This window comes from Anas acuta, chromosome 5 (genome assembly GCF_963932015.1).
Source record: "Anas acuta chromosome 5, bAnaAcu1.1, whole genome shotgun sequence".
In the NCBI taxonomy this organism is placed as follows: Eukaryota; Metazoa; Chordata; class Aves; order Anseriformes; family Anatidae; genus Anas; species Anas acuta.
Window position 1 is genome coordinate 60018917 of NC_088983.1, and position 18468 is coordinate 60037384.

Genomic DNA, 18468 nt, shown 5'->3' on the forward strand with positions numbered 1-18468 from the left:
GCTGGACAGAGACAGAGGCTTTCAGGGAGGGGGGGATAAAGTTCCTAATATAAGCCAGTCCATCTTTTGGACAAAAACAATCAGATAAACTAGTCCACAGTAACGGTATGTATTTCGCTGTATTTTTATATTCAAATACTCTAAACAAAAAATGTTTACACACTTTCTTTTAGCGAACCATAACCTACTATCTAATCCACTAACACCAAGCTTCAAAATAAGGTATTTTTGTTATCCCCCTATGCAGCTTCAGTATAGATTTGATCTACAACTCTAACTGCAAATACTCATGTATTGACAAATAAAAATCTCTGAATTATTCATACAAGAAGTCATCCTCCGTATTTCCATTGAAGGTTCCACAAAGGCCAACAGTATCATCCTTCCACCGTCCATCAGCTTGAAGATAAAGCCTTAGTCCTTCTCTGTCATACAGTATCTGTAATCCAATGTTTGTCTTTACTTGAAGAAATATAGAGGAGAGTTTCCGTATTTCAAATAAATCTAGTGAATAAGAACAGAGATTGTTGAAGGGCAAAGGAAACCTGTCTGTAGTTTCCATTTTGTTTCTTGTCACATCACTTTTTTTTTTTAATGTTATTCTTACATACGGCACATTTTGTCCTACTCCAGCCCCATTCTCCCCAAATTGTTCATTTATCCCAAAAGGTTATATGGGATTCAGACTTTAAAACAGAAAACAAGAAACTAATGATAATAAAACTCTTTGACGAAGCCAAGATGCTCCAAAGAGTATGCAGACATTGCAGATAATATTCTCATTCACTTTTTAATCAACCTACTCCTAGCAGCAATTTTCTTCCTGGATTAAATCCCTTTTTGGGAATTCTCAAAGAGCCAAGTCTCAAAGGACATAAAATAAACTAGTGATTTGCATATATCACACTCAGTAAAGCTAACATTGATCTTCACAGAACAGTCCCATATTCATATGTAGAATAGTTGATATAATCTTCCAGAGGGAGAAATTTAAAAACTCAGTGAAGAAAAAAAATGTAAAAAGTTCTTGTCTGAACATCTGCAGATTACATGCAAAGGGTAAGAGAGGGCTCCTTCCACTTACATTTACTCGAGTTTTTTTACAAAAAAGGGAAGAGAAATTAGTCAGGAATCAGAGAAAATTTCCCCTCAGAAAAGAACTAACCAATCTTATAAATGTGAAGGATGGCATTTGGCCCTGTTAGAAACACAAAATATTCAATCTTAACATAAGAGACACTAGCTCGGTATAGCTATGCACAACAATTAATATCAAAGCACCAAGTACACCAGCAGGTAATCTGTGAAACATTTGGTCAAAGATGAACAATGTTAATATTAACAATATATCACTTAGCTTTAGTATATTAGCAACACTGATGACATCACAATATATACATATGGCATTAAAATACCACTTCAGTGCTTGATAGGCATTATATGCTCATATATTATTCCTTACCATCTGCATAAGGCAGGTTAATTTTGTACTGGTCATAAACCAAAACATCTCCTGAATGAGTCAGAGTAACTTGCCTCTTGGGGTCCTGTTTAAGAATAATGCTGATTGATTGGATACATGATCCATCCTGGTTCTACAAAATAAGGCAATTAAAAACATATTTGATTTGATTAAGTAGGATGCATGTTAATAAGAGTGCATGTAAAGTTATTAGGGAGAAATTAGAAATTATAAGCTTTATGTTGTTTCTTAGCAGAGTGCACTGGTAAAACATAGAGCTTTGCAGCTAAGATACAGAATTTGTTTGTTTGTTTAATTATTTCAAAAGTATATTTAAGTACAACTCTACTACGTTACTAACACTGCTCAAGTGGGATTAGGAGAGAGAAATTTAAACTCTTCCAAAGCTTAGTACAAATACACCTGCAATTCATGAGACCCACTGAAACAAGACCCACTGAGAGTGAGTTCCTACTCACAAACAAGGCTGCATTATCCACATGACAGTGCACAGAAGTGTGAATTTCTACTTCTCCTTAATTTAAAATATGTTCTGATATGCACAGATTCTTTAAGGTGTACTTTTTTGTTGTTGTTTTTTAAAGGCAAACAGTAATGGAAGACAGAAGCATCTTATAAATCATTATTTAAAAAGAGCATTTAAGTTAATTATTTCTAGTGAAGAATTGTGGAGTATGTTCATTAGTTCCCTGGATGAATACTGAACTAAAGAAAGGCAGCATCAAATCACAGTATCCAACTGGCCTGACTTGCTTATTTTTATTACCATTGCTTATTCCTACCACCATATTAATTCTCTAAGTCAGTCAAAAACATCATTTAGGAAAACCATGAGAAGGAATATTGTACTTCAGTCAGCATGAAACATATTCAAAAAAAGAATCTTAGATCAACCTCATATACCTGACCTACGCTCATCTTCTTCATTCACACTCAAATGTCAGCATTACCAAAACCAGCTAGTCAACTGAAATCCTAAAAGCAAAGTATTGGGACTTATGTCCTAAGGTCTCAAAACAGAAGGAAGCTAAATGTCCTACACAAGAAAGTTTCACAAGAGCTTAAAGATCAAGAATCAAATTCAAGTTAAGCGTTTTCATCAAAACTGAAGTCAACTACGATACTTCTTCTGTGTGAAAATAGATTTCTTTCCATTCACAATTTTAGTGCATTTTTTTCGAATTTCTAAGGAATTTTAGTACCTATGATGGCATACAAACAGATTATTTATTTATAAACAAACCTTCAGCTATTTATTTTAACTTCAAGAGTAAGTGTACTTTGACCTAAAACTACTGAAATTATTTTTGGAGGTGGCTAATTGCCAGGATAAAAGCAAGACATGAAAGCCTAATACAGCCAACAATTTCTAAACTTTAGCAGAGAGAAACATCCACACAAACAGACAGAATTGCCTATGAGACAGCATACGAACATTCCTAAAGCAAGTCCTGAAACTGGCTGGTACCTAAATGAAATCTCAAGCTACTTAGTATTCCTGCACGTTTCATGTTACAGGAGTGATCTTCAAGTAGACACCACACAGGTGGGAAGCAGCACAAGTCTGAGACCTGTTGAGTACTGGATGTTTCCGATGTATCACAACAAGTACACCTGTACCAAATAACATGGCAACTAGCCAGAGAGAAGTCGGTCAGACTTCTCTGTCAGACAAAGCAGACTGAGAGATGTCTTGATGTCACCTCAGCATGCTGTGATTTACCTTGCTACATCCTGAAAGACATCAGAATCATTGTCCACCCTTACTTTCTCTTTGCTCCAGGCACAAACTAAATTTCCGCTAGTCCTGTTATATTCTTACCTCTTTGTTCTGGGTTCAAAGGCACCAGCTTATTCACATTGACTTAGTGGTTTGGGGGTAGACAAAATCTGCCTGTTTCCACAAAGCACAGGGGACAGCACTCAGCTGCTGTTTTGTCTGTTCCAGCTGGCATCACAAGGTCTTATACCCATTCAAAAGGTATTCAAGAATAGTGACAAAACAAGGCCCCATCACTTTTGGCATGCTATTAGCTCATTTACTCTAATCTTTATAATCTATCTTTAACATCTGATAATGACTTATTTATCAAAACACATACAGACACATGTGAAATCACTCAAAGAGTGACCTACATCTTTCTGCTGGAAATTGTTCATTGGTTAGTTTCCAGTCCTGAGCTGCATTCCAGAAACATCCAGCAGAGCTGCAGGAGGCTGTGCTTCTCAGTCTCACTGCCTGCCATGAAGATGCAACTGTTGATCAAATAGTAAGATACCAAGCATCTTCAGTACTAAAAAAGGAACTGAGCAAGTCTTCCTTAAGAACTCCTTGCCTTTGGACAGTCAAGATAGCAACAAAACTATATTGTGATTAGCACCATTGACAGCACAAACTGAGATGATAAAGGTTTTCATTTCAAAGATTTACACTCCCACTGACTTGCACTGAGACTTGCATGACATGGGGCAAATCTTGTCCCACTTGAAAACAATCACTACAGCTGCCAGCATCTCTGAACAATACTAGGTGGCTCAAAAATGCTGAATGAGAACAGAGTTCATCTGTCAGTCCTTCAAGTACCAGGGGTACACAATTACACACAGTGGATAACGAAGAATAAAAATCCTTCAAAAATTCCATGTCTCTAAATACTAATGCAATAATGGTCTTTCACCAACAGTTGTAATTATAGAATGAAACTTAAAAATATTGAATTCTAAGAATACAAAGCTATTTCATCAGCTCAGCCAGCTCTCCTAGACTAATGGCAAAGACAACATCTGCACTGTGAAGCCATGCTCTGGCAGATTATCTTCTTGCAGCTCATTTAATTTCTGTGCATATCATTCAGCTGCAGTGACTATAAATTCATAATTTTGCCTACCTTTTAAGAAGCCAAAAATAAAACATACCAGCTCCTGCCCACAAACCAGAGCCAAGAGAACAACTCTCCATAGGATATACATTGCTGCACACTATCGACAAAAGCTTTATTATTCCTTCACACTGAAACTGAAGGAGGAATTCCACTTGACAATTATTCTGTGTTCCAATGAACTGCTCCTTTCACAGCAGTGCCCCTGCCAACTTTCAGCAGGTGTTTCCACAGGAACGGGCATTTCTCTCACTAGACGCTTTAAAAAAAAAAAAAAAGGCACAACAACAAGAAAAAAAAAAAATACCTTCAGAACACTTTCTCATCATACAGACTACAAAGCCAGTGAGGTTGTCACCTGAAACTCAGATAAAGTTAAGCTGTGCTGATCACTTGACCAATTCTCCTTCCAAAAAGTGCTTAAACAAAATTTCACATCGTTTTCAAATCACTTGTTGCCTGATGACTGTTTATGTCATCAGCTCTAAGGCACTAGATGACTGGGTTCTTTGTGATTCAAAGAGCTAAAAATCTCCTCAGCTATTTTCTTTCTGGGCTTTTAATCTTCTTGAATGAGATGGGACTGATAACTTAAAAGAATTTTAAAAGCATACAAATCTCAAACCATCAAGAAATACCAGGTTCTGCATTACAAGTCTTTTAGCTTCCCATTTCAATTCATTCATTTTTATAAATGGGAAAAACACATGGGATGGTGCCTAGGGAACTGTGAAGCAGCTCCTCTGCCAAGTGGTACCAGCTATCCGATAGTTAGACACAAACTGCTGCACTGAAGCCCCACACTCCTGCATTACAGTACACACAAAACTGCTCTTACTACCCTCTCAACACTTTCACATTTGATAACTGAGTTAGCAGTATTTAACCCTGGAACAAACCACATAAGCCTCTGATCACCCACCTGGCTGTAACATTCAGAATGCTTCACTCAAAGCTCTGTAAAACTCTTCCTACAGACTGGCCAGGATAACTTTGTTAAAGGATAGGGGAAATATGAAGCCCAATATGTAGCAAAAGGCAAAAGAAGCTTTTCTTTTTTTTCCACCTGCAAGCCACCTGAACACTTTGACAAAGTCTCTCAGTCAGGACAAAGACCATGCAAGAGTTATTGCGAGATACTTTGTGTCAGGAGAACTGCATAAAGCCAACTAATTTGATTGTCACTTTCCTCAACAGAAGGATCACCACAACTAAACCAAAATAAAAATTTCTGTCTATTTTGGATAGGTGGTAAGTAGTTTTTAATAGAAAAATGAATGAGGCCTACAACAATTCTTGCACATTTTTATAGCAGATATTTGCTTCAGACCTCTGCTGTCCATTGACAGACTTAGTCAGGCTAAAGGTAGGGCTGTGGGCAGGGCATCTGCAAGAAGTCAGTTGCTTCATCTTTCATTTGAAAAAGAAATTGCTTAGAGTGTTGTTGCTTTGTTTTTATTTAAGGATCCTGTTTTGCTGATTTTCAACTGTGTAAGCAGAGGACACAACCTCAATATAAAACAAACATTCATAAGCTTCAAGGACATTGCAAAGTTTGGAGAATTTTAAGCTGACAGAACTTAAGCTGCCGATTTTTATTCTTTGTTTCACAGCTCTTCTATTTGTGTTTCCTCCAGGCTATGATATACAATGTGGTTGCCTCTGAGCCTTCTTTTCTCCAGGCTAGACAACTCAAGTATCTTCACCCTCTGCTTATCAGACATGTCTTCAGGATACAAACATAACAAGAAGGTTCTAAGCCTTACCTGTCCACAAGGAGTATTTTGCAAGGATATGGTAAACTCTCCAGATGTACGGCTTTTTGCTAGAATATATTGGCAGGTAGCTTGGAAAGTGTATTTGCGCCCATCAAAGGTCATGAAATGAATGTCTCCTGAAACTGAACATTCAGCTGGAAAATAGAGCAAATAATGGACTTAAATATGTAGAAAAGATATTACGCATTCTCAAGAAAATATTGCTGTAGAGTTCATACACTCTGATACATACTATAATATTTTTTTTAAATGTGCTTGCATTATAACTATGTACTAGGAAAGTGGTTAGGAACTGTACCCCATCTTTGCTTTTGTCAAGTTCTTATGTGACACCAAGCCAAGATATCAAAGCAATCGGTAAGTTGTCAAGTGAAGACTGCAGAGGACACTTCAGATGAATGCCAGGAACAATCAGATAGTGTCATCTATCAGAGACGTTACAGCAACCCAGGGGGAGACAAATTACTGAGCTAAATCAAAAGGCAGATATGCTTGCTATTCAGTTCACTTTAATATTTACTCTACTTTGTGGGTAAATGTGTTTATATAGAGATGCAAACAAAAATGTAAATTATATAGTGAAAATATCGTTTTAAAATGTTAATATTAACTGCAATATTTTACCCTAATAAAGATTCATAGATATTTAAAAAGTATCTGAGACTTTTTCTACATACCTGGACATGTAAGATTTGTACAAATCCATTTTCCTCCAATGCAAGTGCTGAAATAAAAACAAAAAGGTTTCTTATTTAGATTTTAATTTGAAACATATATGGCTGTTCCTGAGCTATTTTTCCTGGACTCCTATTCCATGAAGCAAGCACTAGATGTCTAGAGTCTGACAAAATGGCACAGCAGAGCTATCACATTCACTGGAACATCTAGCAGCTGTGGCAAGAGCTTGTCATGAAGATATATCGAGTGAACTCTCACCCACACATCTGACACTTCTCTTTCTAGCTCCTTGATAACACTTGTAAAATCTTAAGGATTCTTAATACTCAGAAGAATAAAGGCATGCCATTTGAATTATTACTTAAAAAAAAAAGAAAAAGACACAAAACTGTTGAAGAAGGGGTTGCAGGTCTGCAAATGCATCTATTTTCTCCAATTACATTGATTCAATAAGAGACATTATCTCTTCCTACAAACCTTTCTTTCTGAAGTATAAAATTAACTTAAAAATTCCCAGAACAGCAACTTCATGTCAAAGATATTAGGCTCTCGTGTCCAAGTAAAACAACAAAAGAGGACAGAAACAGAAGGCAAATAAATTCTCCTGTTAAGGTTTTGAATTCCATATTCCTTTTACTCTGGGGAAGAGTTCAAAATGAAAAGAGTACTAAACATTTCAGTATTCTCTGTAATATCTATGATTTTATCTTCTTCCCCATTAACAGCTCTATAGTTTCTTTAAATTTGTCTTAGTAACAAGATATCTATAGAACAATAGTTTTTGTATGTAGAAACTGTAACGACTTGTCAACTTCATTCAGTTTTAAGTGCCTTAAATGACCTTTCTCTTGTCAATATGAAAGGATGAAGTCCACAGCATTAAAAGAAAAATTACTAACCAGTTATTACATTCCTCATAAACCACAGAGCCTATGGCAAAAAAACTTCCATGGTAGTCACAAGGACAGTCCATAGGCTTGACACACAATTCATTTTCATAAATTAAGCCTACAAGAAATAAAATATCAAGAAAAAAATAAAAATATTTACAAATGGCTGACAGAGAACTAACAAGCATACCAAAGAACACAACAAATGGTCACATCCAGTAATAAAAGTGTAGGGTATTTGGAAGTAATTTTAGTAGAATAAATACACATGTCGATTATATTACATAAATATGACATGGACCAAGTTCCTAAATTGCTTGAGTGAATAATAGCATGAATTATTAGTGTTTAATACTGTTGAATAAAACCTGCTGTTTCATTTGGGTACCCTTTGTTTCTTTTTTGACACCTTTACAATTCTTCGTATGTTTTAAGGCATTGTTTGTCTTTATTATACCGTAGTAGTGTTTTTTTTCTATTATTATATTTGAATGATTCCAGCTAAAAGAGATTACTATCCCATACACGATGGGATGTATGACAATGACAATCATACTTTTAAGTTGTGAGGGTACATATAAGAGACAGGACTTGAGGATCCATGATATCTCATTTTCTCTAGAATGAACAGATAGGATTACTTACCGAAGGGAAGCCAGTAACAAAAGGAAAAAGACAAAAAAGTTCATAAGCACCTGACCTTGCAGACATTCTTCAGGGAAAACAAAGGAGAAAAAAAAAAAAAAAAAAAAAGAAAAGAAAAGAAAAACAAGCAGCAACTGTGGGAATCAAGAGGCTGGCTCCCTCTTCTGTAAAACTAACAACAGAGCATAACAAGTTTTTCACTGCACTGCGGAGCTCTACAGCTAGAATACAGATCTCTGCTGAAACCTATTCCTACTTGTTAGATTGAGGAAAAGGCTCTTGTTACTGAGGAAAACACGGTCATTCATCCACACCCTGCTTGCACTGTATTTATAAAGAGTTCCTGTTAATGCCTTCATCTAGCCAGGCTATGTAGATATGTAAACCTGAGGGAAAGTGATCAGAAAGTTAAATGGAATCAAATAATACATATTTGAGAAGCAAAACTGTTACCATCCGGACAATAGCATCCATCAATGCAGGGAAGCTCACTGCCAACACATTGTGATTGTTGATGACATGAAACAGGGCAACAGCTGATGCATTCGTTATAAGTCAAGGGTTCAAGACAGGTAATCACTACAAAACAGAAAAAGACAGAGAAAAAGATAGAGCTCTTGGGCTGCTGCCTATGGTCATAAATAGATTGCACATGTTGATTTTAGATATTTGCTCTTTGGTAACTCAATTGAGTATCCTTTGTCTCTAATGATGAAACAATGAGTTTCATAACACGAACAGAATAGAAGTATATTCATAGTCCGTCCAGTGCAAGTGCATCGAGAAGTAATAATTTTAAACTACATAATGGGAGATGTGGAGAAACTTTCTCACAGCAAAACCATTTAAATTCTGAGATCAGCATAAGGAATCAAAGAATTTCCATTAACCAACATTTTTGGAAACACAGAAAATATTCCTGTCACAAATGACAAATCAATTTTGTTTCTGTCTCCAGACTGGTGGACAAAATAGGTTCTCTCCTTCAAAATTACCTTCTCTGACTTATAAAATGAAGACTTTTTCAACTGTAATTCAAATAGATATTTGAACACTCACAATACATTTTATATGTCAGAAATCAATGAAGTCTTGGCTAATATTTGAGAGAGTAGCTCCATGAAAAAATGTGATGGTTAATCATAATCATTCTTAAAGTATTTCTGATGTTTCAGTAAGAAGGTTCTTCAAATCTCCAAGCTTATTCAAATGTGTTCGATATACTCAGCACAGATCACACATAAAAAAAATCCTAAGCCTTACGTAGCATTGGAGTCCACAGTTATGCTTTTACTGATAACTGTATTAGTTCTTAATAGGAGGAGGGACAAAGTAAAATTATGAAGAGCAGTCTTTTCAAAATACAACCACTAAGCAGTATTTCCAAATACGAAAGTGTCTGCATACCACACTGCTGAAAGTGCTTTCGCCATCCCTGCAGTGGCTTTCCTGCTTGGGCACATGCTCTGGCATATTCAGTTAATGCTCGACACCAAGTTGCATTATCAACTGCTGACCTTACACAAATAAAAAATTACATATTATTTTCTCCCTACATTCAAAAATGCAGTCATAACCTCATGAATGCTTCTGCACTACATACATCACATTGCTTGTATTTATGTTAATAATATTTTAATGTACTGTGTTGCTTGGATAGCTTAAAAGCCTGAAATGGATATGACATTCTGCGACACTTGAAGACAGCGGATCTATATATTTGAAATCTGATGCTAATTTCCTGAATAAAAACATGAAAACCAGTGATGCATCAATGTAAAGAGATTTTCATAGAGATCTTGATTTTTACAAGAGGAGTAGAATCCAACAGAAGACTCGCAAGAAGAAAGCATAAGATTTCCACATCATGGTACAGGAAATTGAATTTTTTTTTTCAGACCTGCCTGTTAGACAGTCAAAACTACTTTGACAAGCATTATTCCAGATTGTGAAATGACAGCATATATTCAAATAGTTTCTGTGCATGCAGATAATCCATTTCTTATTTTTGTTATGTTACTGTATACTGCTTACGGATGCCCAATTCATCTATTCACTACTACTTTCCATTAAGATTAGAAACACTAATGATGTCACACATTCAGCATGAAAACTGGTGTCATATTCAAAGGAATGTAAACTGACAAGGTTATTATGAAAACAGCTGAGCCTGGTTTTGGTCATTCTTACACTAAGGAAAACAAGCAACTCCACAGAAGTCTCTGCCAGTAAAACTAAAACAAGTGGAAATCAAGGCATTCTACATTATTACAGGAATTTTAGATATCAGCTGGCATGCAGAAAAAGAATCACATCACTTTCCTTTATCATGAGAATGAATTATACATGTTAAGGAGAATGTTTATTCTAACAGCTTTGGAATTACTCAAAAACATTCACTTACATGCAAAGATCACTGGTGCAGCTTGCCATAAAAGGAAGAGGACTCACATATTCATGACATTGTTCAAATGGAGGATGTAACAGAGTATTACACAGAGTGTATGCCCTCTGTAATTAAAGAGATTGCTGTTGTGAACATGCTTTCAAAAAGTAAATCTAAGCAAAAAGTAAATCATGCAAAAACAGAACAGACACCTCTCAGGATATGGCTAGGAAATCATCAACTAGAAGCAGTGGCTAGCAACATATTACTGTCCATGACAGAGTGATCTTAACACTGAATCCTTTATTCAAGGTTGTGCCAATGATACTAAAATATCCCTTCCTAAAAAAAAGGGCAGACAGTGTTGCAGCTAAGCCCAGATGACCTGAAATAGTCTTTATTTTAGTTAAATCACGTAGTAAAAGGCAACAGAGATCTTGCATCAGCTTTAGCTTCAAAGCATTTCATTTCAGGGTTGTAACTTCAAAATATTACTTACAAGTAAAACTACTTTGATATGGCAGATTAATGTAACAAAAATATTTTTTTGAATACTAGTAAATAAAACATGCTCTCATTCTGGTTTTGGGTGCCTACTTCTTCCTATCCTTCCTAAGAGGAAGCAGTGGGAACCAGCTCTATAATGAATTCCTAACTTGATAACTTTTCACTCATTTAACCCCAGATTCAAACACTTCTTTTGGCTGCTATCCAGAAAGCATCTCCAAAAACATAAAAAAAAAAATCTCCAAAACATCAAAAAATTAAATTATGAACTTATACAGAAAACTACTTGGGGAGGAAAGAGGGAACAAGATAAATTACTGTTACAGCAGCCACCTCAATTCAACTCTCCAAAGGAGAACCGAGAATATTTCCAGTCTCCTTCTTCAAAGTACTAAGTCAAATTCTGGTTCTAATAAGAATCTAATCTAATAAGAATGCTGTAATAATCCTTTTGTGCATATCCAAACCTGTAAAGATTCATGGCTTTGTGTCAGGCAGGGTGGTTCACTGAGAAAAGAGTTATCCCAATTGGGTGTTCCTTGTGGAGGATTTTCCTGCCAACTCTCTACAAACTCTGTTACATCATCTGTCAGTTTTCCTAAACAAGACACACATACAGTCAACACAGTGATTTGGCAAAACAATATTTCTATAGGCTTTACCAGGAAAATATATCAATAATCATAACACATCTCTTAAGCAGAGAAAGCCACACCCTATCTAAAACTAAATGAATCAGGTGCAATTCTGAAGATGATTTGGTCTTTTAAGACAGAAAATCCTTTTGAAGTAAATATAGGAGAAGGTTTTAGAACAGCAGAAAGAAGCAAACTCAAGTCACATGATCTGGCAACAAAAAAAAAAAAAAAGCTTTAGGAAGTTGGACTATGTGTGTTGTAGTCCTTGAACGAAAGAAAGGAAAGAAAATAATAGCCTGTATATGCACAGTTCTATGCTGCTCCTTTATATGGAACTTTTGATAGATAGCCTATAAAGCCCCAAGAATAATGAGGTATCCCTAGGTCACTGCAAGGATACAATATAATGAACTATATTAACCAAATAAAAGGTGTGACCTTTTTATACAAGTAGAAATGGCTACGCTAGCTTTAAACAAGTTAAAAAAAAAAAAAAAAAAAAAAAAAAAGTATTATCCATCACAGAGATGTGGTGACATTGATTAGTATTCAGATTACCCATGAATGCTATCATGCCTTTTCTGTGTTACTACTGCTCCCCAAGACAGTTGGATAAAGGCAGTATGCAGTGCATCTACTTGTGCTCCAGTTACAGCTTTATGCAACTGAGATACCCTCAGAAGGGTGAGAGGGTAGTGAAAAGTCTGATGGCAATGAGCACAACAAGCTATTGATCTCGGTATTAATTTCAGCGTTTGTTATAGTGAGTAAGCTATTCAGTAGAGCTTTAAAATAGCTTTAAGCTTTAAGCTTTTTTATTTTAAGCTTTAAAATAGCACTCTATAGAAACACTCTAATTTTAAAGAGCAAGAACAAAAAGTTAAGCATTCCAAAGCAATCATTTCCAGAAGTTTTTATTGCCTCATTTGAGACACGTTTTAAGGGGCCTGATTTCATCCTCTGGTTCTTTTTAATTTTATAGAGGTCATCACTCAGAATTTTTTGAAAGCCAAGACTCTTGTAAGTATCTGAGGTTGGCATCCAAGGCACTGGGACTCCAAGAATCACTGGTCACTTCTGAAAGCATTAACATAAATGAAATGCCAGATCAAAAAGGGATTTGGCAGTCTTCACTGAATTATTAATTAAAATTATTCATTTTTTTTCCACTAGTAGCATCATAGGCTTCCACAGGCTACTACATAGAATTGCTTAGAGGGCAATGAACATTTAAAAGCAGAATTTTATCTTTTAGGTACCAGCAATTTGAAGTACAAATACCACTGTAAGTAACAGAGTACCCAGCTATTAGCATGCTTTAAAGATGACCCCCTCAGGAGCCCCATCCATATTGATACCAGCCCTCTTCATCAACGTTATCATCTAACAGAAGTATTTCCATATCATATTTTTCATTTCAAAAATTCCAAGTATTAAATTCAATTAGCATTGCAAGTAAAATCCAAGTAAAATAACATATAGTACACCTGAGGAAAAACAAACAAACAAAACACATGGTATTACACAACAGGGATTAGTTTAAATACTCACCATAACTAGTTTCAAGATCATCATGCAGGACAGCATTATTGTTTCCACACAGTCCATGTGTTTTGCCCAGGTACTCTGGTGCCATTTTGATATACACTGCAGATGTACCGTCCCAAGCCAGAGTAAAGGCATATTGGTGCCTGACTAGAAAATACCCAGCTAGTTTCTGGATGTGTAAATTTCCAATAATGTAAGGTAACTGTAGTCTGTGAAACAGGACAGAATCAAAAAGCAAACAACGAACAACTTTTAATGAAGCAATAACACTGTTAAAAATGTTACTTGGCAATTTAATGATTTCTTCATACATCTTAAAACCACTAATGTAAATACTGAGTAATTGAACTAAAAGCGATGAAGTTGCAAGTAAGAGCCAAAAAAAATCAAAAGGTGAATGTCAATAGTTGTATTTCTTGATAATGCATGCTGCTTACTTAGATATCGACTTCCATCTACTCTGTAGATGAGGAGTGCTTATTACAGCTGTAGTCTGGAAAGTTTTTAAGCTACCAACAAATAAGTCACCTTGTTTACATCGCTGTTGTCAAAACTGTATATATTAATTCTATCATTACAGCCTCGGAAACACAAGTATGATTACCCAAATCCTTTATAGGTCACTTCACTGCTCATCTTTATTTGTTCATCTCCAGAAAAGAATAAACTAATGGACCGCTTGCAAGAATAAGGAGAAGAATGACATTCAGGATCATTATTCACCTGTCAAATAAAATTATTAGTGTCAAAGTTAATAGTTAATTAAATTATTCATAAGCCACCTGCTACACAACTAATACAATCCCACCCTCAGCATATGGACAAATAACCCTACTCTTCCCAAAAACGTGAGTAAAATTTTCCATCCTTTTGGAGCGGTCTTTTCACAGCAGCAGCAGGTTTAGAAAGTACATGACAGTTTTCTACCAGCTATTTATATTTTGTGAAAAATTAATTGGTAGCATATATTACTTTAGAATTGGATATAGGTTACATTCCAGACCGCCAGACTATCATCTCAAATTATTCGTAATCTCCTAAAATTATTGCATTATTTGCATGTTCAATAACAGTAAAAGGGGATGTAGAAGTTTAGTCCCTTACCTGTATAGAAAAACTCTGTTCATCTAATTCAGTATGTCTCACAAGTGCATATGTAGATTTCCCAGAAAAATAGTAATACAGTCCATCAAAAGTTTCAAAATGATATTGACCCCATGTTCTGCATATATGATCTCTTTCAGCACCTGTGTTATAAACTAACAAAAGGAGAGTCACTTGACAAGTACTGCTGGTTTTTAGATTTAATCTGTAGTTGCGATGTAGCTACACCGTGATGTATCATCACAGAGAAGAGAAGGTAGGAAAAGTAGTGGAGGAAGAAGTAACATTTAGGAAAAGGGTAGTCATTCTCGCAGCTGTTGGAACCTGCATGCAATCCCAGAGGCCCGCTCTTTTCTTTCTACACACCTGTCTGACATCTTGGTCCACTTGCATTAAATCGACTGCAGTTGCAGAGTTCTCTGTAGACACACTCACCTCCATTAAAACATGTAAATGAACCTGAGTGGAAAGCCAAGGCACATTAAAAATAAATGATAATCTTCATTCTTAAGACACAGTTCAGCTACTGATTTTAACTCCCAGAATGCCAGCTGTTAGCTTTGAATTTAAATGCTGTGCTAGCCTTGCTATGATACCTTTTAGTCAGTTTGACATACTTTTAGTCTATTTATTTAGTAAATAAATGAAATCAATAGATATTACAAAACAAAACAGCATGGTGCTTATAGCCCTACAGAAAAGAATGCTGCAAGCGTTGCATGGGTAAACTCTACTGGAATAAGAGCATGCTACCCTAGAAACACAGATGTCCACATCTCATCTTTCAACTGTCTGCCCTCCCTCCAGGTTGCAGCTTTTATGTACACCAACCACAAACACTCTCCATAAATGCACATGCCTGTACTTGTTTCTAATTTTATTAGACACAAACTTTTAAGAAAATAGAAGAAAAAACTTATATTACAGAGAAACTGCTGTACAGAGAGTAAACTTTGAGTTGCAATGGCAGGTGCGAGTGGAGAGAGAGAGAGACAGATATCTGTTTTATTGCAGCGAAGGTGGTACAAGGGGGCAAGGTATACTTTTTTTTTTCTTTAACCAAGAAGATCGCCACAAGTCAGCCAAGTCAAGTTTTCACAGTGCAAGGAAAGGTGCACACAAGCAGAAACAAGCTTCTTGCTACCAAGTTCAGATGTGGTGATGAAATGATTGAATTGAATTGAACTGAAATGATGAATACTATAGTCCTTCTTAATTTGTAAAATAAATATACTAATATTTAAGGACAAGAACTAAGCACACAAGTTAAAAAAATATTTCAGGAAAAAAAAACTGAAGTTTCATCCTTTTTATTTTATTTGGCGTTAGAAATACAGTATTCTTAAAAATAATCTCAGATGTGAATTCTATAAATGATGTCCTGAAAATCAGAATTTACTGAAAAGAACCTTCCACTTCAGTAAAACACTGACTTAAGGAATGTTTAATCAACAAAGGTGTAGAAAGAAGGCCTAACATTACCTTCAGGGTTTTGAGAAAGCTATACTAAATAGAGTTTAAAGCTTTGTTGATGCAGGCAAACTCATCCAAGCTCCACTTCTGACAAACACTACAAAATTTAAACAGAATTAGGAGAAAAGCCTGCTAGAATAAAGAACACTGTTTTATGATTGCATGGGTCACCACACCTTTAAGTTTTATTCTCAGTTTTGTCTTTCACTAAATATGCAAACATCAAAAGTAGATTCTAAGCTGCTATATAGAACGGTTGACATGTTTTTCCATAAACTGATTGTAAGGTAACAAATACTTTCAATCAAGGCAAGAGCTGAACACTGACATCCTACTGCTATTGAATGGATGCTGAATTCGCCACCTCAGCAAGAACAACATAAATCAAAGTGGCTTTTCCTCCCTACTTCTTCTGTCCTTTTGCAGAAATCTCATTTTCTTGATGGATTAACAATATCATTTTCCTATCAACATATTTTATAGCAAATATTTAGTTTGTCTTGCCAGCATTAGAGAACTTGAGTAGAGACACCATTACAGTAGCTAGTGAGTAGGTGTAAATAAATCTGAAAGCAAGATGCATATGAATAGTACCCTGTGAGAGCAACCAAACCTCTAACAACAATCAGAACTGTAATTTATTTTTAATGAAAACAGGAAAAAAATGTTATGAACGATCTTGCTTTTCATTTTAAGCCCCTAATTTAGCTTGCACAAGACTTTCAAATGCATCTTTAAAAACTCCCATGATTTGTGTATGGATCTACCACACACAAATCACTTTGAGATGTACACACCATGTAATTGCGCACCCAACATCTAATTCACACCTTAACTTGTCAGTATTTATCAACTCAAAGCTACTAAAACATTTTGCAAGGCTACCTCAAATTTCATTATCAGCTATTTTACAGAAGTATTACAAGTGCAGAAATTTCTTGGGGAAAAAGGTCATGTTTAAAGTTTCTTCTACTTTCTGAGATCCTGGAAACTTAGAAGAAAGACTGTGTGCTCACAGATGGTTGTAATGCTAAAATGAGGAAGACTGCAAGAAACTTACTTCATTAAGTAAAAAGAAAAAAATATATCTTTCATGCCCATCTACTTCAGGCTAAATGTTTCTACATATTATCATCTTCAGTTTCAACCTTACAGAATTCTTTCTTACTAAGTCAGCCACAATTTGCCAGTACAGGATTTTATTTTTGGTATTTCCTACAACCATTTTTATTTGCAAAAACATAAATCCAATAACTTTCATATGAAGACTTTTTAGATATCCAAATGATTAATTTTGATTCCTTTGTTTTCAACAATCCTGCTGCAACCTCCTCCCCACCTGGCCAGTGTGAGCTCTGTTAAAAAAAAAATAATGCAAGCACCGCGTATAAAAGTCCCTGCTTATTCTGACTGAGCCATCTCATTTACATACTCACAGTGACCAATCTTGTCACTAATGCAAGAGCCTTACTCCTCTTGTCAAGAAAGGCAGACATTGATCTCTTTCATCTAGAGTGTTGTGAGACCTGTGTAATCAGAGCTCAGGTCTCTGTTCTTTGCTTCTCTAAGATTATGCCCTAGTGCCTGTTCAGCTACAATAATCTGCCATTAGACTGCAAGTCATGTTCCTCTTAGCTGTAGACGAAGTTAGCCCCCTTTTGATGTTTCAGGTTGAATGATTCCCCTTTAAGCACGGCTCAGGTAACCTGCTTCAAGCTACACTTATTTCAATTGTGCATACAGTCAGCTGATGTGGAGATGTTTGCTGTAACCAAGAAGGATGGCTCATGCTCTCTTTCAAAGAGAGAAAGAGAGTTATTCAAATCCAAATTAGAAATCAAATAACTCAGTAGGAGCATTTTTTTTTCCTTATGAAGTCATCTTCTATCTGTGCATGTACAATTCTAAAAACATGATAAATATAGCTGTCATATCTACTTATATCCCTTTTTACATCACTGCAGAGTATCTTTCTTTCCACATCATGGAAGGGTTCTGTCTACAAAGATGAGTAATTCTTTAGCAGGTAATAACAGAAACAGTGTTGATTCCAATCATATCCACTGATCTTGCTGCTACAAACAGTGTGGCCTCCTTTAATCAGGAACTGGGTGCATCCATTTCTGCTCAATTAACATACCTGAGGAAGTATTTCTATCAGCAATAAACATCCCGTAACAAAGGGCTCACTTAGGTCTTTGTCATTAAAGGAAAATAAGCTCCCTAAATAAGATCACCCATATGATCTTTCTATCACAAGTAGACATTTCTCTTATAAGGAGAGGAAAAGCATTGTACCACTTGCAGAAAGGTAGTAAACATCAAGCTTAAGCCAATGTTAAAAATAGGGGAGGTTACAGAAGATTTTTGTATCCTTGGTTTACTGGAAAATGACTGCTATCGAGTCTTTAGCTACTCTTTTCTCCTTTGATATTATGCCAGTTGAGTTCATTGGGTCG

The 18468-nt window shown here is 35.8% G+C and overlaps 1 protein-coding gene across 1 annotated transcript in view; it reads right to left on the minus strand.

Moving 5' to 3' along the window:
* The window catches only part of OTOG (otogelin), a 105119-nt gene that overhangs the window by 77636 nt on the left and 9015 nt on the right, over positions 1-18468 (minus strand). Inside the window, exons 5-17 of the mRNA XM_068685161.1 lie at positions 14903-14995; positions 14537-14691; positions 14037-14155; positions 13436-13641; positions 11714-11844; positions 10758-10864; positions 9761-9870; positions 8807-8932; positions 7718-7826; positions 6818-6864; positions 6129-6274; positions 1463-1595; positions 327-504 (exon numbers count right to left, since the gene is read on the minus strand). Coding sequence (XP_068541262.1) covers positions 327-504; positions 1463-1595; positions 6129-6274; positions 6818-6864; positions 7718-7826; positions 8807-8932; positions 9761-9870; positions 10758-10864; positions 11714-11844; positions 13436-13641; positions 14037-14155; positions 14537-14691; positions 14903-14995 — 1660 coding nt within the window. The remainder of the gene's footprint in view (positions 1-326; positions 505-1462; positions 1596-6128; positions 6275-6817; positions 6865-7717; positions 7827-8806; positions 8933-9760; positions 9871-10757; positions 10865-11713; positions 11845-13435; positions 13642-14036; positions 14156-14536; positions 14692-14902; positions 14996-18468) is intronic.